The sequence below is a fragment of the Eptesicus fuscus genome, chromosome 4, assembly GCF_027574615.1.
Source record: "Eptesicus fuscus isolate TK198812 chromosome 4, DD_ASM_mEF_20220401, whole genome shotgun sequence".
Classification (NCBI taxonomy): domain Eukaryota; kingdom Metazoa; phylum Chordata; class Mammalia; order Chiroptera; family Vespertilionidae; genus Eptesicus; species Eptesicus fuscus.
Window position 1 is genome coordinate 8,105,046 of NC_072476.1, and position 21,783 is coordinate 8,126,828.

General features: G+C 50.5%; 1 protein-coding gene across 7 annotated transcripts; it reads right to left on the reverse strand.

The window, feature by feature from the left end:
• SGF29 (SAGA complex associated factor 29) lies at nucleotides 1-21,523 on the reverse strand. Of its 7 annotated transcripts, none has more exons than XM_008152873.3 (10): nucleotides 21,319-21,523; nucleotides 9,925-10,013; nucleotides 6,103-6,178; nucleotides 5,356-5,428; nucleotides 2,504-2,568; nucleotides 1,497-1,626; nucleotides 1,281-1,427; nucleotides 1,102-1,137; nucleotides 839-1,001; nucleotides 1-196 (listed from the first exon to the last, which is right to left on the reverse strand). In XM_008152873.3, exons 2-10 carry the CDS (start codon nucleotides 9,997-9,999, stop codon nucleotides 80-82), a joined length of 882 nt encoding a protein of 293 aa, XP_008151095.1. In that variant the 5' UTR covers nucleotides 10,000-10,013; nucleotides 21,319-21,523; the 3' UTR covers nucleotides 1-79. The 7 variants fall into 7 exon arrangements, with proteins under 7 accessions (XP_008151095.1, XP_054570489.1, XP_054570488.1 ...); XM_054714514.1 differs by having other exon boundaries at nucleotides 21,315-21,523; XM_054714513.1 differs by lacking the exon at nucleotides 21,319-21,523 and adding an exon at nucleotides 20,724-21,111.
• Nucleotides 21,524-21,783: the final 260 nt, after the last annotated feature.

The window sequence follows — 21,783 nt, forward strand, 5'->3', positions numbered from 1 at the left end:
AAAGGGGAAGAACATTTATTTCATCACAGAGTGTCTTGTGGCATGCCCCCTCGAGGTGGCAGGAGACTGCCAGCCTGCATCACTTTTTCTTGGGCTCCTTACAAGCCACCACGTACCTCTGGGCCACATTGAGGGGAGGGGAGTAACCATCTGCATAGGAAGTGTCTTCAAACAGGACCGAGTAGTCATCCTGGGGCTGCGGCAGGAGGAAGACAGGAGGAGCTGGTCAGAAAGCCCCAGGCCGGCGTCCCCCTTCCCCCCAAGCCTAGACCCATAGGAACCTCTGGTGTGTGGGCTCCTGGCCTTTCCTGTGTCACCTTCACTCAAGAGTCTAGATGTCTGAACCTACTCCCTGCCACGGAGCCCCTCAGCAACCCAGGGCCAAGGACGGGGATGGATAGCAAGGAAAAAGACTCGCTAGCTACACAGGCGGCCACAACGGAAGGGGACCCTATGTTAAGGGGAGCTAGGATAACCAGAGGGCAGCAGGCAGGGGTCCTGGGGGAAGAGGGAGACTAGCCTTTAAACTGCCATCAGTGATGGGTGATTAGAGTGCAGGGGTCGGGGGTGAAGACTGGCCCTGAGCAAGGCGCTTCCATCTCGGGGCTCAGGCTCCCCACCTCAATGCGAAAGCAAACTAGACTAGAGGACACACCGGGGCTAAGGCTCCGCAGGGCGGCTGGCACTGCCTGGAGGACAGGCTGGAGGGTTACAGCTCAGGACCCTCCCAGCTCAAAGAGGCCACAGGACAAGAGGAAGGAAAGAAGGTGACCGACCCCATGACCAGTCTGGCCAGCCGGGTGGTCCTGGTGTCCTCTCTCCCCCGGGGCCGTCTTACCCGTTGTGGGGGTGTGTGGATCAGGGCCCGGTAGAAGCAGGTGGTCTGGGGATACAGGGCCAGCACGAGCTGCTCCTTCTGGAATAAGGCTTCGGGGTCCGTCTCGGGGTTGGCCTTCCACTGGGGCAGTGGGATGATGCGCCGCCGGCTCAGGGTGTGTCTCCTGGAGGGGCGCTGAGGTCAAACCCATGGCCGGCGGGGGCTCCTTCCCAGCAGCAGGGCTGTCCCCGGCTTCCCTCGCCCGCCCTGGCCAGCACACTCACTCTTTGCCTTCTTCATCAATGTCATCGACCTCGTACCTGCGGGCGAACGAGAGGAGAGCAGGGGATGCAGGGCGGTGCACACCCCGTCGGGGCTGACGAGGAGGGTGAGGAGGGAAGTCGCCCAAGGAGCCGGCTCTTCACACGCGTCCCAGTTCCCACAGGGCTGGGCGTCCACTCACTTGTTGGTGGCATGGCTGTAACTGACCACCTCGGCCAGGATCCACTGCTCATCCCCATCCACGGCCTTGACCCGGGCAGCCACCTTGTCTCCAGGTTTGGCCACGTAGTCCCCAGAGGCCGGAATGGCCCCGCAGAGTGGGGGCGGCCTGAGGGGGGATGACGTGTCAGTCCCAGCCCCTCCCCTGCCCCCTCCCCCTCCCCGGGCCTGCCCTCACTTGTCACCAGGCTTCCCGATCCACAGCGGCAGGGTCATGGCCGACTGCTGCAGCAGGGTCATCAGCACGCCCCTGCGCATGGTCTTCCGCGGGGGCTCCGAGTCATTGTACAGCCCCGCGATCTTGGCCGCTGCGGGAAGGAAGTGAGCCCTGAGGCACCAGGGATGGGCTGCCTGCCCCCCGCCCCCACTCTCGTGGAGTTAGCACCAAGGGTCCAGGTGTGCTCCCTGGCCTGAGAGAGGCCGCCAGGCCACACTGACCTGGAGAGACGGGTAGTGGGTGCCTTTTGGGAAAGAACCAAAGAGGGCAAAAGGGGGATTCTGGGGCGCTGGTCTTGTCTCTTATTTGGGTGCTGGTTACATCCACTTGTTAAGTTAGTGAAAATTTTACTGAGCTGTGTGTATACTTACATGTATTTTCTATTAATATAATTAAGCATCAAGTTAAAAGAACTATCAGATGTGGACAGAGCCCTTACCTCCTCGGGCATGGCTCAATACACCCAGTCAACTTCAACCCACTGGCAGTGTGACCATTTCATGGGCGGAGTCTGCCCCCCGGGCTCACTGGAAGGGTGAGGAGAGGTGGGGCAGCAGTCTGAAGCGATATGGAAGCCAGCACCCCGTGTAAGCCCCACATGAAAGGCTGGCTTCAAGACATCCCGCTGTGGCTCTCTAACAGCCAGGCTCTCACTTCAGCAAGAAATGGGCCTGGGGTAGCAGGTGACCGCCCCAGGCAGGAGAGGACTGGAGAAACCTGAGGGATTGGGGCCAATCAGCGTGGTTTGCAGAGGGAGAACGGGGAGGCCTTGTCTCTGACCCTGGGACTGACCTCCAACCCCTCCCCAGTCCCAGGCTGCCCTGGTGCCCTCCCTGTCACAGCCGTGGCCAATCGACCACACCAGGCTGAGGTTACAGGCTCCCCGCAGGAAGACATGACTGCTGCTCTCAGGAACCCTCACTCCACCTGGTCAAGGAACACCGAGCTCACTGTCGTCTCTAACTCACCGATCCGCCTCTCTTCCAACAGAGACTTGATTTCCGCAATCTTATCCAGGGCTTTCCGGAGGATGCTGAGGGTGGGAGGAGGGAAAGAAGAGGTCTGGATGAGGCACAAAGCATGGACTTCCTCTTCTGGTCAAGAACGCAGACAAACCTCGTGAAAACTATGAACCCCACATAGGTGGCTTTAGTCTTAAAAGCATACAAAAGCTGGTAAGACAGCCCGACCAGTGTGGCTCCGTGGTTGAGCACCAACCTATGAACCAGGAGATCATGGTTTGATTCCCGGTCAGGACACATGCCTGGGTTGCAGGCTCGATCCCTGGTAGGGGGCATGCAGGAGGCAGTGGATCAATAATTCTCTCTCATAATTGATGTTTCTATCTCTCCCTCTCCCTTCTGACATCAATAAAAACATATTTCAAAAACTTCTTTGCAGAACTAGCAGAGCCTTTGATAATGTGTATTATGAATCTCTAGGAGAGGAATGTAATTCCGTGTCCTGAAGCAGGGATCGCCGGCCTTTTGGACTCACGGACCCCCAATGGTCCGCGGACCACTGCGTGGTGACCGCTGCTCCAAAGGTTTCCTTAAACCAGCGGTCGCCAACCTTTCAGACCTCACGGACCACCAGCTGGCGACTGCTGTTCTACAGTTATTGCAGATCCACTGCAGAGATTTGAGGTAACAATGTTTTAAGATCAGTTACTATTTAAAAAGTAGTTTTCTGGAACTGAAACTTCTCCATCTCAGAACCATAAAAGCTTCACGTCACCTGCCAGGTAAAGCATGGTCCTACCCCAACAGGCAGCCAGCCAGCCAGCCTGGCAGCGACGCGCAGAGAGGCCACCCCAAGAGGCCGCTTCACCTGCGCCAGCGGCGGAGGGATTCCTTCTGGCTGACATTCTGCTGGAATTCAGCCAAGGGCCCTGAGCCCTAACCATCCTCCCGTCGACCTCAGCACCTCCCTGTTGGCCAGGAGGAAGGGCCCTTTAAAATCCTCTAATACTGCTGCATACAGATTCAGTGTAATTATTTGATCAGGGTGACATTGTAAAAAGGCAAAAGAGAAAATTAATTCCTTTTGGGTCTTCTTCTCTGGGAGTTGTGCTCGCAAAGCTGGGCACAAAGCAGCTAAGCCAGGGCACTATCCAGGTGAAACCAGCCGCCTCCCCACGCCCCTCGCCTCTGCCCACCTACGGCAGGAGGAACGTGGGGCAGCCCAGCTGCTCCCCGGCCGCCCAGCGGAGCTGCATGGGGAGGTGCTGCAGTAGGAGGACCGAGGTCCTAAACGTTAGCTCCTCAGGCACTTGGCTTCTGTGCCATCGTTGTGTCGTGTCAGGGGTGAGCAGGGAGAGCAGACGCTCCTGAGATGTGTCAAGACCAGAGCACCCCTCTGGTCAGCAATATGGACCAACAGCCATGTCGCAGGTGCCCACCAGCAAGTGTTCTGCGGCCCAGGCCCCAGGCATCCGTTCTCTCCTCCAGGGACGTGACATTTAGGCTGAGTCCTCCGGCCCTTGGAGAGCTAACCGACCTCCACGTGCGCTGGCTTACCCCACCTCGCTGGCACTCTGAGTGTCTGGGGCTGAGTTACCCGCTATCTCCAGTCAAAGGAGCAGCCCACCACCCCATGCTGCTCACTGCGCCCTTACCGAGCTGCCCCTGGAGAAATGCCTTTGCACTGAGGTCAGTCAGTACCTGGGTCCCACCTGGGAACGCCACCTGTCCTCCCCGAATATGGAAAAGGGAGGTCTTTGAGCTTGCTGCCCTGTGACTCCTGCTGCAGGTGGGAGACCTCAAGGCCTTTTAAAAAAGAGACGTGAGCCTGGGCGGCATGGCTCAGTGGCTGAGCATTGACCTATGAACCAGGAGTTATGGCTCGATTCCCAGTCAGGGCACATGCCCGGGTTGCAGGCTTGATCCCAGTGTGGGTTGTGCAGGAGGCAGCCCATCAATGATTCTCTCTCATCATGTTTCTATCTCTCCCTCTCCCTTCCTCTCTCTAAAAATCAGTAAGAAAACATTAAAGAATAGGGGCTTTGGGTTTCAATTTGGGCTCCCCCACTTACTAGTTGTGTCTTTCGGCAGATTACACAACCCTCTGGTATTTCAGTTTCCTCATCTGTTAAATGGCGGTAATCCCATCTTAGAGTTGCTCTGAGGGTTAAATGAGGTAACTATAGAAACCACTGTACCAGCACCTGGCACAGAGTAAGGCCACAAAGAGCTGTTACTGTTACTGTTATTGCCACCACAATAGAGAATGCACTTCCTAATGTGAGTAATGGTCACGAGTTTGTAAAACACTAGTCTTAGGCACTTTATATGCATTATCTCATTTATGTTGACAATTCTATAGGTTTCCTATTTTATTTTATTTTATTTTATTTATATTTTATTGATTTTTTACAGAGAGGAAAGGAGAGGGATAGAGAGTTAGAAACATCGATGAGAGAGAAACATCGATTCAGCTGCCTCCTGCACACCTCCTACTGGGGATGTGCCCGCAACCAAGGTACATGCCCTTGACCGGAATCGAACCTGGGACCCTTCAGTCCGCTAGGCCGACGCTCTATCCACTGAGCCAAACCGGTTAGGGCAGGTTTCCTATTTTAATGATGGAACAACTGAGTCTCAGCTGAAGTGATTGCCCAAAGTCATGTGACAGGTAAATGGCAGTGCTGGGACCTGATCCCTGCCCTGCTGCTAGGGAGCGGGGAGCAGTTTAGAAGTGGGTTCTAGGGAGGGGCTCATTTGTGCCAGGAAGGCAGCCTGGGGCCATGGTCCACAGGTCCCTGCAGCCCAGCACCTGGGCGCGGCAGGGCGGCGATGGCAGGCAGCGGGCTGGTACTCACTTGCACTCGGCCTCTGCATCGGCTTTGGCGGTTGTATAGAGGCCGCGCAGCTTTGTCCGGTAATAGGGAGAGACTGCAGAGGAAGCACAGGGAGACGGGCGTGGGCGAGCGCAGTGGCAGTCCTGCGGCACTGCTTCCCGTATATCGGAATCAGGCCTTGGGAGGCAGAGAAGCCACGGACCGAGGCATGAGCTCTCCTGGCTCAGAGTGCTCCCCGAGGACCTGAACCGCATGTACAGCGCGCTCACATTTTCATTTGGTACAAATGCCATCACTGCATCCAAGGGAGGACTTTCTTACCTTTGCCACAGCATGCTACACACAGGAGGTACTTCTCAGCACATGGGAAAACAGAAAGCGATCTCAAGCTGCTCAGAGCCGGAAAGCCCAAGGCCAGGAGCCTGGCCAGCTGGGCCCTCGGTGCACCCCGGGAGGGAAGCGCCCTAGAAAACACCGCTAACCGGGGTGCCTGTGCCCTCCAAGGTGTTTCCCTAGATGCAGCCTCATTTCACTGACTTTCTAGTCCCTAGAGTTGGGGGATTTGAAGGTTCCTTAGGGCTAGGCAGTCTGGTATCTGTCTCCTAGGTCACCCTGGGCCACCCAGCCTAAGGGAAAACTGTCCCTCTGGCCTAAGGAGCAGCTCATCTTGGATGATGGCAGATACACGCAAAAGCCCCTTTTGAAACGACAGCAATCTTGGCCACATCCGCTTCTCATCCCCTTTCTCTCCAGAGCCCAGCTACTCACTCTTGTTCTCGGTCTGCATCCGCTCGTGGGTCTTCTGGATGTTCACCAAGTTGTGCTCACTCCGCGAACGCTCTTCCTGCAAGGAGGAGGTCAGCAGGACAGGAGCGAGGCCCCCCATCCCGCTGGGGCACCCTGCACCCAGGCCACAGGCCCATCCATATGGCCCTCATTTACTAGATCTGAATTCAGGACCAGTTTAAAAGGACTCCCCTCCCCCACTACTGCGAAAGCATTACGAAAGGCATTAAAGTGAAATCACAAACTAGATTTATGGCTCTCCTTGATCAGGAAAGACAAACTGACCTACAGATTCAATACAATCCCCAACAAAATTCCAGCTGACTTCTTTGTAGAGATTGACAAGCTTATCTAAAATTCATATGGAAATTCAAGTAACTCAGAATAGCCAATACAATCTTGAAAGAGGAAAACAAAAACATTGGAGGACTCACATTTCCTGATTTCCAATTTTATGACAAAGCTACAGCCGTCAAATGCTGTGATGCTGGCGTACAGAACAATGGACTAGAACTGGGAGTCCAGAAATTAACACATACATCTATGATCAGTTCACCTGGGAAGAGGGGATGGGGAAGGATGCTGGTACAAGTCTTCCCCACATCAGTGGGCCTGCGATCACAGCTGCAACTGAGGGTGCCAGATGCATGGATGATTCTTAGTCAGAATTCCCAAATACTCGGCAACATGGAGTTAGTGGTGAATGCGGCTATACTGCCCCGTGGTGTAAACAGCCCGCTAGTTCTGTACTATATAACCACACCCTACCAAGTGGGCATGACCAAGGAGGGGGGGCGGGGGAGGAGACAGGACATGACACCTGCTCGACTGGCACTGCTGCCTGCAATCTGGACCGGCACAGTGGCTGAACCTAACATCCTTCCAAGGGCGGAAAAGTCTGGGTAAAAATCAATGACACATGGAGAGGAGGAGAAATAGTAGCTGAGGATAAGAGTGGGTTACGCCATGTTGTAAATTCAGTATTATATTAACGCCTCCAGACAGACTCAGAGGGAGAGGATACTATTGGCTCAGTTGCGCCCGATGCCAAAAGGGTGAAGCCATCTATGTGCCGAGAGCACGCCTGCTTTTAGAACCGAGGAAGTCAAACGGAGCCTTCGCTCCTGGGCGCAGCCCTCTGAGAGGCACTCTGGTCCGAGGACCTGAAGATAAACTGGACTAGGTGCTGAAGCCCGAATGGAATTCCAGCAATTCTACTTTAATGTTAATGCTTTAGCTTTAATATTTTATTAACGAACCACCTTTAGAGCAGTTTTAGGGTTACAGGGAAGCTGAGCCGGTAGTAGAGTTCCCAGATACTTGCTTTCCCCTGCAGTTTCCCTAATGAACCTCTTGCATTAGTGGGGTACACGTGTTACAGTTAATGAACCAAACCGATAATTATTAACTAGAGCCCATAGATGACATTAAGATTCACTTTCTGTGTTGTGCATTCCATGGGTTTTGACAAACGCACAGGTCAGGAACCCACCATCACGGTATCATAAAGAATAGCTTCGACTCCCTAAAAACCCCCTGCTCCCCTACTCATGCCTCCCTCCTCCGAGCCCCGTATCGTTTTACTCTCTCATTTTGGCTCTTCCGGGACGTCAGCTGGGGGGGATCACACAGCCTGTGGCCTTTCACTGAGGACCGTGTGTGCCAGGATCTCCTGACTTAGTTTTCAGGTTACAGCCGCTACAGAGGACACGGTTTGGGAAGGGATTTCTAGGAACTGCTCCATCCTCATGGAATGCCGACAAAGGGACAACGGGCCCAATGGGCAGTGCAGCCCGCCAGGCCGCGGCATGCTGTGCACAGACACACATCGCCCTCGTTTTGTGAATGAAAAGCTATGAAAAAGAGTAGGGGGAATGGGTTTCGATAGGATTAAAGCACTAGGCACCACATGCAGGGTCCAAAGTGCCCTGGGGAACAGCCCACCCCGAGCCAGGAAGCTTCTGAAAGGCTGTATGAGATACAAGTGAGTTCTCTTTCCAGAGGGAGGGAGGGACGAGAGTCAGCCTGGAAGGATGACAAAGCTTCAGTGAATGGGTTTGGCCAACTCCACACACGATGCTGATGATTCCAGGACCCATCTGTTGCTGGGAAAGGGCTCGCACCCTGACCTGCCAGGCCTCCTGACTATTTTAATCCAGATGGAGGCTACTGTAGTCACGGACACAGGCTCTCCATGCTGTCTGCTGAGCCCCAAGGGGCACCACTATGGGATGCTCTGACCTCCACACCTACGGAAGCCCTCTGGGGCACCTGTAAGTTATAACGATGCACCATGACTATCCCGACCCAAGAGCTGATCAAAATAAGGCATATGCTAAAGAACAGCTAGCAGAGCTGGGACTTGTACTCTGAATACCACCTGTCCTCCCCTTAGGAGGGAGGTGGGCGCTGGGGTACGAGAGCACACATAGGGAACCAGGCTCAGTGCAAGCCTCTGAGCTGAGACGGGTGACTGGCCTTATCCCCAGCTGTCTTAGACCCCAAAAATAACGGAATCAGGGCCACTGTAATAAAGCCTGCCCATAGCAATATCTGGTAAACGGGCAGGGCCAATTCTGTTGGGAAGACATAATGAAGAGCCTATGATTTACTGACTCGTTCCGTAATGAGTTTTACCGTGACCTTACTTCACTGTGGTGTAACACAGGGCACTGCTGGTAAGGATCAACTACTTATGTAAGTAAGTGTTATGGTAACACTGATATTGATGAGCAACTGAATTGGGAGACTGAGCCAAAGTCTCAGTGTTTTACTCACAGAAAATGAGGGGCCTGAGGAAGAACTAAATTTTGCTAACCACCAGCTCATTTCTGTGCTAAATATTTCTACACAAATTTATCATAATGTACAAGTAGTGGTAGGTGAAGGGGAAAATGAGTAATCAAATTAGTTCAACAATAAGAAAATGGATGCATCCTAGCCGGTTTGGCTCAGTGGATAGAGCATCGGCCCGTGGACTGAAGGGTTCTGGGTTCAATTCCGGTCAAGGACACGTGTCCAGGTTGCGGGCTCGATCCCCAGTAGGAAGCATGCAGGAGACAGCCAATTAACATTCTCTCTCATCATTGATGTTTCTCTCTCTCTCCCTTCCTCTCTGAAGTCAATAAAAATATATTTAAATATATGAAAAAAGAAAATGGATGCAGTGGCTCTAAGTACAGATTAGTTATTTCTCTAAGTTTATCTCTACCCCGCAGGCTCCTCCATGCCGCTATTATTGCTGTATCTCTGATATAAATGCTATACTAAAAACAGATGCTCAAACTTGATCGTTTTGCTGCAGGAGAGCCTAGGCCAAGGGCCAGCGGGTGGTGTACGCAGTAAATGATTAACTCAGCAAGCCTGGGTTTTCAAACGCCGCACATTCCAAAAAAGGTTTGGCCTTTGACCAACTTCTGAGAGAGAACCTCAAAACCCTTGGACATTCTTGCCTCAAAAGAGTATCTTTATTTACCTGGGTCAGGGTGGAAGGAGAAAGGAATAACTGCTATTGGATATGTCAAGCAGTGAAATGTTGTCATGGTGATGGTTGCACAGCTCTTTGAATATACTAAAAACAAATGAATCATAGACTTTAAATGGGTGAATTGTAAGGCATGTGAATTAATATCTCACACGATGGATAATCCAACAGGAATGGTAGTCCTGCCCTCCTCTCACCTTCATGACATCACCTTGGGTCCTGCCCGTCCAATCTCTCTCAACACAACCCCACCCCCTGCTCCACAGCTCAGCAGCACAGCCCACGTTCCCCTGCAGGAATGGCGGGCTGTGGCCTTTTACCTGCGTTTGTTTGATCAGCTGATGGAGCTCGGTGAGAAGTTCTGCGATGCGGGAATCAGCCGACACGAGGGCCATGGTACATATGGCGCCTGGGCGGAGGGGGAACAGAAGAGAACCTTGTTAGTGTTATTATGGGTTAAACTACTCCCTCAGAAAGGATAGTTGCCGGGCTGGCGTGGCTGAGTGGTTGATCGTGACCTATGAACAGGAGACCACAGTTCAATTCCCGGCAAGGACACATGCCCGAGTTGCAGGCTCGATCCCCAGTGTGGGGCATGCAGGAGGCAGCCAATCAATGATTCTCTCTCCCTCATTGTTGATGTTTCTGTCTCTGTCTCTCTCTCCTTCTCCCTCATCGTTGATGTTTCTATCTCTCCCTCTCCCTTCTCTCTGAAGTCAATTAAAAAAAAAAAAAATAAAAGATATGTTGAAGTCCTAACCCCTGACACCTGTGAATGTGACCTTACTTAGCAACAGGGTCTTTGTAGGTGTAATTAAGATGTACGTTAAGATCAAGTCATACTAGAGTAGAGGTGGGCCCTTAATCCAACATGACTGGTGTCCTTATAAGAAGAGGACACACACACACACACACACACACACACACACACACAGCCCGGGGGAGAGACGCACACAGAGAAGGCGGCCATGTGACAGAGGCAGAGACTAGATTTAGGCAGCTGCAAACCAAGGATTATTGCCAAGGACTGTTGGCCACCACTGGATGCTGGGAGAGAGGCAAGGAACAGACTGTCCTTCTGAGCACCCATGAAGAAACCCACCCTTGATTGTGAAACCAAGCCAGCCCCTGGATTTTGGAATTCTAGAACTGTGAGAGAATACATGCCTGCTGTGTTAAGCCAGCCCAGCCTGTGATAATGTTACGGCAGCCCTAGGAAACGAATGCAGTGGCAAGTAACCCTGAAATTCTACCCGAAGCCAGTGATGTCTGCATCCCATATGTCGAGCCGAGTTATAAGGAGCACTTATTGAGTCACTTCCCAAAGCAGCAGCCCAGGCCCCAGCTCTGCTGACAAATGATTTCAGTATTCTGGTCTCCATTTAAAAAATTCTGTAAAAGGGGGATTCTAGTAAGATTTTATATAAAGACAATTTCCATGTCATAAAGCACTGCTACTTTTTTTTTTATGATAGAGGGAAGAGAAATTACTAAAAAAATCTGACTTAAGGAAAGACAAATGTATTGATGAAAATAAAATGCACTAAAAGGTAATTAGAAAGAGAATAAAAGACAATAAAAGGTAACAAAAAGAATAAGTTATCATATCCACAAAGATCAGATTCACACTGAGTAATAAATTGTAAACTCCATGTACTTAAATAGTCACATCTTCTTAAAATCTCTGCTTCTGTTTATTAAAAAAGTAATATTCACACTAGGAACAGAGGGGACTCCCCAGCCTGGTAGAGGCATGTATGAACAGCCACAGCTAATATCACACTGAGTGTGAAAGACTGAACGCTTCCCCCAGATCAGGGACAAGCCAAACTTGTTCAGCAGGTTCTAGCTAGGGCAAATGGGCAGTAAAGTGAAATAAAACAATCCAGATTGGGAGGGAACAGGTAGAACTATCTCTATTTGCAGATGACATGACCTTGTAATAGAAAATCCTATCCCACTACACCCACTAAACAACTGTTAGAGCTAATAACAAGGTTAGATAGCGAGGCTGCAGGGCCACGAAGAGGCTTCCATCCGTCTCTGCCCAACTCCGTCACCTCATCATTGTCTGCCTCATATTTTACATCCCAGCAATACTGTTCCCTCCATCTGGGATGTCTTTCCCACAACCAGACCACCCCTAATCCTCTATTTTAATGACTTATTCTCTAAGGCCTGGCTTACTACCAAGTCACCTGCTCCACTAATCCGAGTCTGGGTTAAATTACCTTCTCTGCTTTCCCTTAATACCCTGAGCCTCTCTCCACCACAGTGCCTACCAAGTCATATTAAAATTCTCTTTGTGCTGAAACCGGTTTGGCTCAGTGGATAGAGCGTCGGCCTGCGGACTCAAGGGTCCCAGGTTCGATTCCAGTCGGGGGCATATACATTGGTTGCGGGCACATCCCCAGTGCGGGGTGTGCAGGAGGCAGCTGATCGATGTTTCTCTCTCATCGATGTTTCTAACTGTCTATCCCTCTCTCTTCCTCTCTGTAAAAAATCAATAAAATATATTTAAAATTCTCTTTGTATTTGCCGTCTCCTCTAGCCTGTCCAATCTCCTGAGGACAAGGGTCACTTTATGTGCTGTACCTAGCACAGAGCTGCCACACAGAACCCATCATCCTTCCTTCTACTCCCATTCATCCTCACCCCATCACAGCTGGCTCTCCCCCAGTCCTCAGTGACCTGCCAGCGCCTGGAACTTCCCACCGCACCGAGCACCTGACCACACTGCTTCCCAGAACTCTGCTCTTTGGGTTCCCAGGCCTCCAATCTCCCCTATTTCTCTAACCACCTTCATAGCCTTCCTGCTGCCCTCCTCCTTCGGCCCAGTGTAAGCTCACCCTGGGATCCTCTTCCGTTCTCCAAGCACGAGCATGCTCATTGGCTTTAAGCCCCCATATTCTGAAACTTCCAAGTCAATATCTACAGCCCTGACCTCTCTCCAGGCTGCAAAACTCAGCTGCCAGCCGAATAGCTCTACCAAGAGGCCCCCTCAGACACCTCTCTTCCTGTCTGGCACTGCTCTGCCTTCCAGATGCGGGTTAAAGACATCCATCCTTGTCCAGCCAGCTTCCCACTCTGGAAATCCTGGAGTCACGGATTCCTCCTTCTTGTTCATCTCCAGCCACCAGTCTCTGTGATCAGTCTCCATTCAAATACTATTTGCCTCAGAAATTTATCTCAAACCTAGCCCCTCTCTTCCACACCTGCCACTGTCTCAGCTTAGGTTCTCCTCATATCATCACAATATCATCCCATCTCTGTCTCACGGTGGCTGGACACAAAGCCTGGTTCAAAGGGGAAAACCCTTTGAGTAGATAACATATATAGATGGTAAAAAATATTCACACAACTCAAGAAGTACAATACCTCCCACCCCTAGAGGCAATCACTATTGTTTTTTTGGGTATTTACTTCTCCAGTGATACCACATCCTATCTAATAAAAGAGTAATATGCAAATTGACCATACCTCTGCTACACCCATAAGCCACACCCACCAGCCAATCAGGAGCAAATATGCAAATCAACCCAACCAAGATGGCTGCAGCCATGGAGCGAGCAGGAGGCTTGGGTTTCCCTGGCGATGGAGAAAGCCAAGCTTTCCGCAGGCCCTGGCCTCCGCTCAAGGCTACAAAGTTTCAATTAGAGAAGATAAATAAATCCCAGATACCAGGGCCTCTGCTTGGGTCGCCGGGGTGGGGGGTGGAGGGGCGTGGCCAGCCTGCAAACCACCACAGGCCCCTTGCCCAGGCCACCCCACGCCTTAAGGGAACCCCCACCCTGACCCAGGACACCCTTCAGGGCAAACCAGCCGGCCCCCACCCGTGCACCAAGCCTCTATCCTATCTAATAAGAGTAATATGTAAATTGACCATCACTCCAACACACAAGATGGCTGCCCCCATATGGACACAAGATGGCTGCCACAAGATGGCCGCCACAAGATGGCCATCAGGAGAGGGCAGTTGGGAGGGACCAGGCCTGCAAGGGAGGGCAGTTGGGGGCGATCAGCCTGCAGGGGAGGGCAGTTAGAGGTGATCAGGCTGGCAGCAGAGGGAAGTTGGGGGTGACTGGGCCTGCAGGGAAGGGCAGTTGTGGGGGACCCAGGCCTGCAGGGGAGAGCAGTTGGGAGGGACCAGGCCTTCAGGGGAGGGCAGTTAAGGGCAATCAGGCTGGCAGGGGAGCAGTTAGGCATCAATCAGGCTGGCAGGGGAGTGGTTAGGGGGTGATCAGGCTGGGAGGCAGAAGTGGTTAGGGGCAATCAGGAAGGCAGGCAGGTGAGCAGTTGGGAGCCAGCAGTCCTGGATTGTGAGAGGGATGTCCGACTGCCCGTTAAGGCCCGATCCCGGTAGGTGGGATCGGGCCTAAACAGGCAGTCGGACATCCCTTGAGGGGTCCCAGTTTGGAGAAGGTGCAGGCTGGGCTGAGGTACACCCCCACACCCCACACTAATATGTGTGTGTGTGTGTGTGTGTGTGTGTGTGTGTGTCACACACACACACACACACGGTAAAAAGTGTGTATTTCTTAAAACCTTTTATAAACGGTGGTTGCTGAGACAGATAGACACACGAGATGAGGCTGAAATGTTCAGCAAACCAAAATGAAAAAGCTGCCCACATGGCCTGGAGGGGAAGGAGCAGGTCATATACCGACCCAGGCAGGGCCTAACCCTACAACTACAGGCAGCAGCGGGAAAGGAGGCCCTCCAACACGCAGTCCCTCCACCAATTATCGGGCTCCACACACATATAAACGGTGACTTGTGACTTAACATGCTCCATGTCACCTCATTTCCACCCACAGGAAAGAATTTTGAAGTGCTGAGAGGAGCGGCAGGATTCCGGAGGGTCACTGGGCCTGCTGGGAAGGGCCTTGCCTCGGAGAACCACCTCGCTTATGATTTCACAACAAACTACTGCTACCTCCAGATCTGGTCAGTTATGAACTTGAATCTTCTCAGAAAACACTCTAAGCAGAGGCAAAGGTTTCTCAGGCTCACTACGATGAGAATGCCATGCCTACTGGTGCAAAGCAAGCAGGAACGAGGTACCGGGGACTGGAACTACACGCGACCTATGTGCACCTGACTGAGGCCACCAGCTCCCAGCTGCCTGCTAACAGAGTGCAGAGTTCCAGGTGATTTTATCCCTGTTCTTGAACCATGAGACTGGCAAGTCCTGCAAGGTTTCAGGCATCACAGACGCAGGTCAGTGCTCTGAACTTTTTGGCTCCTAGCACTCTCTCTTCTTTCCAGTGACTTAGAAGGCCACACCATCCAGTTCTACCCACAGAGGGAACCACTATTCTGGTATTTTTAAACATAACTGAACTCAAACTCCCAACGCCTTCCCTGAGGTAGGTATCAGTTGAAATCTGTACAGCGCTTTCAGCGTTAGCTGAGCTGCTCGGGGTGTGCCCATGCTTGCCTAGTTCAGAAATCTGGCAGATTTTTAAAAAGAACAGTTTAATTTAGATATAATTAATTCACTCTTTCAAAGGGTTTAATTCAGTGTTGTTGTGTGTTTTTTAGTATATTCACAAAACTGTGTAACCATTACCACTATCTTAGGATATTTTCATCTCCCCAATGAGAAACTTTTACCCACCAGCAGTCACTCCCCATTCCCTCCTCCCCTCAGTCACTGGAAACCATTATGCTATTTCTGTCTTTATGGATTTGCCCATTTTTGGACAGTTCATATAAGAGAATCATACACTATGCAGCCTTTTATGACTGGCTTCTTTCACTTAGCAGAATGTTTTCATGGTTCATCCATGTTGTAGAATGTATCAGTACTTCATTTCTTTTATGGCTGAATAATATTCCACTGTATGGATAGACCTCATTTTGTTCATCTATTCATCAGCTGATGGACATTTGGGTAAAACTACTTTTTGTGGTTGTTTTTACTTTTTACTGAGTTTACTGGGGTGACACTGGTCAACCAGATTATACAGGTTTCAGGTGCACAATTCTACAACACCTCATCTGTACACTGTATTGTGTGTTTACCACCCCAAAAAACTACTTTTTAAGATATTTTTTAAAATTGATTTTACAGGAAGAGGGAGAGGGGGAGGGAGAGAGAGGAAAAACAACAACGCATTGATGTGAGAGAAACATTGACCAGTGCTTCCTGTACGCACTGCACCCCACCTGGGGACTGAACCTGCAATCAGGGCATGTGCTCTGACCAGGAATTGAACTGGTGACCTTTCAGTGCACAGGACGATGCGCAACCAAGTGAATCACACCAGCCAGGGCTCAAAAACGATTTTTTATATGTAGACTAGAGGCCTCGTGCACGAAATTCATGCAGGAAGGGGGGGTGTCCCTTAGCCCAGCCTGCACCCTCTCCAATCTGGGACCCCTCAAGGGATGTCCGACTGCCCGTTTAGGCCCACCGGGATCGGGCCTAAACGGGCAGTCGGACATCCCTCTCACAATCCAGGACTACTGGCTCCCAAATGCTCACCTGCCTGCCTTCCTGATTGCCCCTAACCGCTTCTGCCTGCCAGCCTGATTACCCCCTAACCACTCCGCTGCCTGCCTGATTGATGCCTAACTGCTCCCCTGCCAGCCTGTTTGCCCCCAACTTCCCTCTTCTGCCGGCCTGGTCACCCCTAACTACCCTCCCCTGCAGGGTTGATCGCCTCCAACTGCCCTCCCTTGCAGGCCTGTTCCCTCTCAACTGCCCTCCCTTGCAGGTCTGGTGCCTCCCAACTGCCCTCCCCTGCAGGTCATCTTGTGTCCACATGGGGGCCATCTTGTGTCCACATGGGGGCAGCCATATTGTGTGTTGGAGTGATGGTCAATCTGCATATTACTCTTTTATTAGATAAGATAGAGGCTTGGTGCACAGGTGGGGGCCAGCTGGTTTGCCCTGAAGGGTGTCCCAGATCAGGGTGGGGTTTCCTTGGGGAGTGGGGTGGCCTGAGCAAGGGACCTGTGGGGTTTGCAGGCCAGCCATGCCCCCCCGGTCGACCCAAGTGGAGGCCCTGGTATCTGGGATACATTTATCTTCTACAATTGAAACTTTGTAGCCTGGAGCGGAGCCAAACCTTCTGCTCGCTCTGTGGCAGCAGCCATTTCTGTTGGGGTTAATTCACCTTCTATAATTGAAACTTTGTAGCCTGGAGTGGAGGCCTAGGCCGGCCAGGGCAGGTGGAAAGCTTGGCTTCATACGTTGCCGGGGGCAACCCTAGCCTGCTCTCTCCAGCCTTTGGATTTGTTTACCTTCTATAATTGAAACTTTGTAGCCTTGAGTGGAGGCTTAGGCCGGCAAGGGCAGGCGGAAAGCTTGGCTTGCTCCATTGCCTGGGAAACCCAAGCCTCCCTCCTGCTCTCTGTGGCTGTAGCCATCTTGGTTGGGTTTATTTGCATAATCGCTCTGATTGGCTGGTGGCTGTAGCGAAGGTATGGTCAATTTGCATATTACTCTTTTATTAGGTAGGATTTGGAACTCCTTCTCTGTGGCTATCTTCTTCCCAAGATGCACTTTTGTTATAATGCCCACAAGGCATTAAATACAACAACAAACAAATAGGAAACTCACCAGTCTCATTCCTTTCTTCTGGGTACCCAACTCCTATCCAGTTACTGCCTGCTTCTGGTTACTCCCCAGGACCCTCAAATAGGTTTTTTTTTTTTCTTTTTCCATTATCTTGTGAAGAGTTTAATTCATTATTTGCAGGAAAGCTGGCCTAATACCATGACAGTGTCTTGCCTGGGACCTTTTCTACAATTTCTTTTTGGGAAACTGTCTCTCACCTTGGCTCCAAGGATGCGTATCCTGCCTGGGCCAATGAAAATATTACATTCTCCCTGACCACCATGACTGGTTAGGAAGAAATCTGTGAGCCAAGTCTGGACAAAAATCAATTTCAGATCTTTTGCTGGAGCTATGTGCAAAGAGATACCACCTTTCAGTTGTTGGATAAGAGAATAGCATGGACGCCTGGAACTGATAAGGCTTTTGCCTGCCTGAGAGAGAAACCAACATGGAGGAAAGCAGAAAATACTGGTGACATAGTTTAGTTGTCTGGATATAGCTGTGCCTGAAGCTGGTACACCAGGACTCTTCAGTTAAGAGTAATAAGTTCCCTTTTCCGCCTGGGCTGGTGTTTGGGTTAGCCTTTTCTTACCTGCAACTGAGAAGTCTGGCCACACTAAGTGGACCTAAGAGCTAACACTTAGGTACAAAGGTTGCAGAAAGGAAGCATATTATTAACTGCTAAACGCCCAGCCTAAAACAACACGCTGGCCCTCTGCTAGCAGCCAAGGTCTCATACAAATCCAAACCTCCTTTATGTAAACCACTCTAAAATTAATCCCTTAGGGCTTAAGACAATACAAGCTTTGTTCTGAATCAAAGGGAAGAAAGGTACCTAAAACCCTACACTCAGACCCCATACCCTCAATCCAGCCACCATCAATAAGAATGTGCATTCGTTAATTGGCTTTTTTTTAAAGTTAAGGAGAAAATAACATTCCCCCTCCTTTCCCTGCACCCCACCTCCCCCCGCAGGACCTTCTGAAATGGAGCTTAAACAGGTGATTCTCATTTTAACCTTATGGCAATCCTATACACACAGCCTCTTTCTATCTGGGGAAACTGAAATTCAGAGAGGTTAAGTTATACTAGGTCAGTGGTCGGAAAACTGCGGCTTGCGAGCCACATGCGACTCTTTGACCCCTTGAGTTTTTAGGCGTACCCTAATTAAGTTAATAACAATGTACCTACCTATATAGTTTAAGTTTAAAAAATTTGGCTCTCAAAAGAAATTTCAATCGTTGTACTGTTGATATTTGGCTCTGCTGACTAATGAGTTTGCCGACCACTGTACTAGGTAACTCAGTCAGGAAAATACTGGCAATTAAGCTGGGATTCCAAGACTGAAAACTCTAAAATCTATGCTCTTCCTTCCAATTCCGTTTTGTCACAACGTCACATATTCCATAGCAAAAGAGATCATGGAAATAGAAGCATCTGCCACTGTAAACTGCCAATCATCTGTTAGATTAGTTATTATGATTATACTGATGGTGATGTACTGTGGCATCTGAAAAAAAAGGTAGAAAAATAATGACAGTTATTCCTTATTGAGTATCTACCATGTGCTAAGCATGTTTCTATAGATTGTCCTATTTAACCCTCCTAACAATCCTGCAAAGAAAGTACTATTCATTTAGTACTGTGGAGAAATAAGTGACTTTATCCAGGTCATGCAAATAAAAAGTGGGATTTAAATCCAGATGTGTCTGACTCTAAACCTAAGCCTTAAGGCCTCAAACAGCCCTTATTATCACCAATGCCCAACTCCCAGTGGTTCATGTTCACCAAACCACCTTCCACTCCAAGGATATAGTGACCACAAATCCTGCAGACAATTCGTCAAAAATCTAAATGAGAAGCACGTTTAAAACCTTTGTAAGAATCTTTGTATACAAATTTAGAAATAAGAAAAAGAAAACAAAGGCTTGTCACTTACTATGTCTCTGCTTCTACTCCAGAAAGTTGGTCACTAAAAACTATGGACTGTGATGGACCCACCCACTGAGAACAGGGTGCCTTGTGGTTGGGTCAGGTATTTATAAAGTGGACACTGTGGTCTATTAAACACTTTCAAGACCATGCTTCTTACCCTGGACAGCACTTCTCAAACAGATCTACCTGTCCTATTGACCCTACCCTGCAACACCCACACCGAACAATTCCAGCGCCCCCATCCCAGACAAGCACAGACTTCCATACTTCCGTTATGCCTGCCCAGACATTATGCTTTCCTGAAATGCCCTTTAATTCTTCCTTCTCCGCTGGATCTCGAAAATTTACTCGTCATCCAGAGTCCAAATCAAAGGGCAGCAACGTTAACACTTTTACAGCAGTACTGGCCAACCTTCTCCACACCGCGGCGCACGGAGAACATGGTAATATTTGTACGGCATCCTGGGGTAAAGAACAAAGCTGCTCCCAGCCAGAAATGCTGGCAGGGGGATCTGGCCGCCCCAGGCCCTCTCATATGCCCCAACACCAAGCGCAATCAAACGTCCACGCACCACACGCAAACTTTCATTCTTGCTCTTGTCACATATACACGGAAAGACTAACTGTCCCACTTACTTGTCTCTCCTGCCAAACCATGAGCTCTCAGCAGAATGGGATGCAATTTTATTCACTCTCTATTCCCAGCAACAAACACAGGGGCTGGCAGCTACTAAGTCCTCAAAAAGATTGCTGAACTGAATCCTGGCAACCTCTTAAAACGGTCTTTCAAGTTATAAACAGCAGCAATTCTGAAGCTGGGCTATTCAGGATCTTCTCGACTGCAGAAAAAAGGAGTTGCTACCAACATACTCTAAGAGGGATTGTCTACTTTCCACCCATGGAGAAGAGGTACGTCCCTTTTATAAATTCATTCATTTAACAATATTTATCAAGCACCTAACTCTGTGCCAGGCATGTGGGCTATATAACAGTGAGAGAGACAAACAGACATTCAACAAATAGTTCCATATACTTCCCTGTACGTGAAATAAGTGTTCTAAAAGGGACATCTACAGCAGAGTACAGTTAAGTAGATAAATCTCAATAATGACAGAGAATATCAGAGAGCTGAAAACACACAATTTTCAGGCAGAAAGAACCAACCAAGTGCCAAAGAGAATATCTACAATCAAATACCCAGCAGTGAACTTTCAAAGCCTCAAGGATAAATATGTGCTAGCAGGTTGATGGAGGAGGAGAGAGGAGAAGCAAAAGACATCAAGAATAACTCAAGGTGTTTGGCATGGGGAACTGGAAGGAGGGGAAGACTGGGGAAGGTGAAGGGCAAAACTCAAAATTTCAGATATTTAAGAGATGCCCCGTGAGAGCTGAATGGAAACCTGGAGTTCAGGGTGGAGCACTGGGTTTGAAGACACCTGAGAGCTGTCACAACAGGTGGCATTCATAGTTAAAGCCTTGAAAACGGGTAACTCCTCGGAAGTGAAAGCAGGGAAGAGATTAGGATGAGGCCGTAGACCAGCGTTATAGGAAGAGGGGCAAGCATCAGCAGAGGAGAGGCCCGAGCGCTGAGGCCAAGGACGAGAATGCTCCCCTCACCAAATGCAGAAGGTGATTCACGAAGGGGCAGTGATCAGCTGCATCAAATACTGCGCTGGGGCTGAGACCAACGCACTGGGGGACCCATGGGTCGCCGGTGGCCTTGAGGAAGAGCTATTTCAGTGGAGTGGTGCGGCCTGACGGGGGCGCTGCTAGTCAGGACTGAAGTTGTGGCTGCAAACGGAGGCAGTTGAGAGAAGGCAACTGGAGGTCTGCTGGGGGCGAATGAGGCTGTTTTGTTAAGAGGGGCGCATCTTGAGAATATAACAAAACTGCCCGAGTTCGGAGCCCATCCTCAGCCGTCGTCTTCTCGCCCCAGGGCGGAGTACCCCACCTCGGCCGGCCTCCGCACCAAACTCCGCCCACTGCGGCTGCCCATCTTCGCGGGACCAGCGGGCGCACGCGCAGACTCCACAAACCCGCGCGGGCCCCCCCACTCCCGGGCCCCGCCTTCCCCAGGGAGACCAGGCGCGTGCGCACCGCCTCTCGGGAGCCGCCTCAGCGAGGCCGGGAAATGGGGAGGCAGTGGGAGGACCCCAGCCCTACGTTCCCGCCACTCTCCCCGGGTCTCAGCTCGGGTCCCATCCGCACCTACCGATCCGCGGGCGGAACAAGCACGGCGCGCTGGAAATTGCGAGGGCGGGTGTAGGCGCGTCCCTCGAATGCTTTTCAAAGTCTAGATAATAACTCGCTTGCGTTCGAAGATTCGCGGCACCTCGAGAACCATGCTTTTACCCTTTTAAGAGCCGAGTCGCAACGAGGAGGACCCCTTTACGCGTGCGCCGTCCATTTTATGTGACGTGCCGCGCTGCCCCTTGGGAAATGTAGTTTTTATTTACATACTTCCCGACTCTTCCGCTAAACCTTGTTTTAACAAACTGGGGTCCTTGTGTGTTTTCAGCATCCTTTCCTATTCTCCAAGGACCCTGTAAAAGAATAATTAAAAATTAAAAAAAAAACATGAAAAAAGAATATTGTTGAGGGAGAGTTGTGGGTATATGAGAACTCTGTTTTCTGCCTCAATTTTGGGGAGAACAAAAAAGTCTAAGTTTAAAAAAAT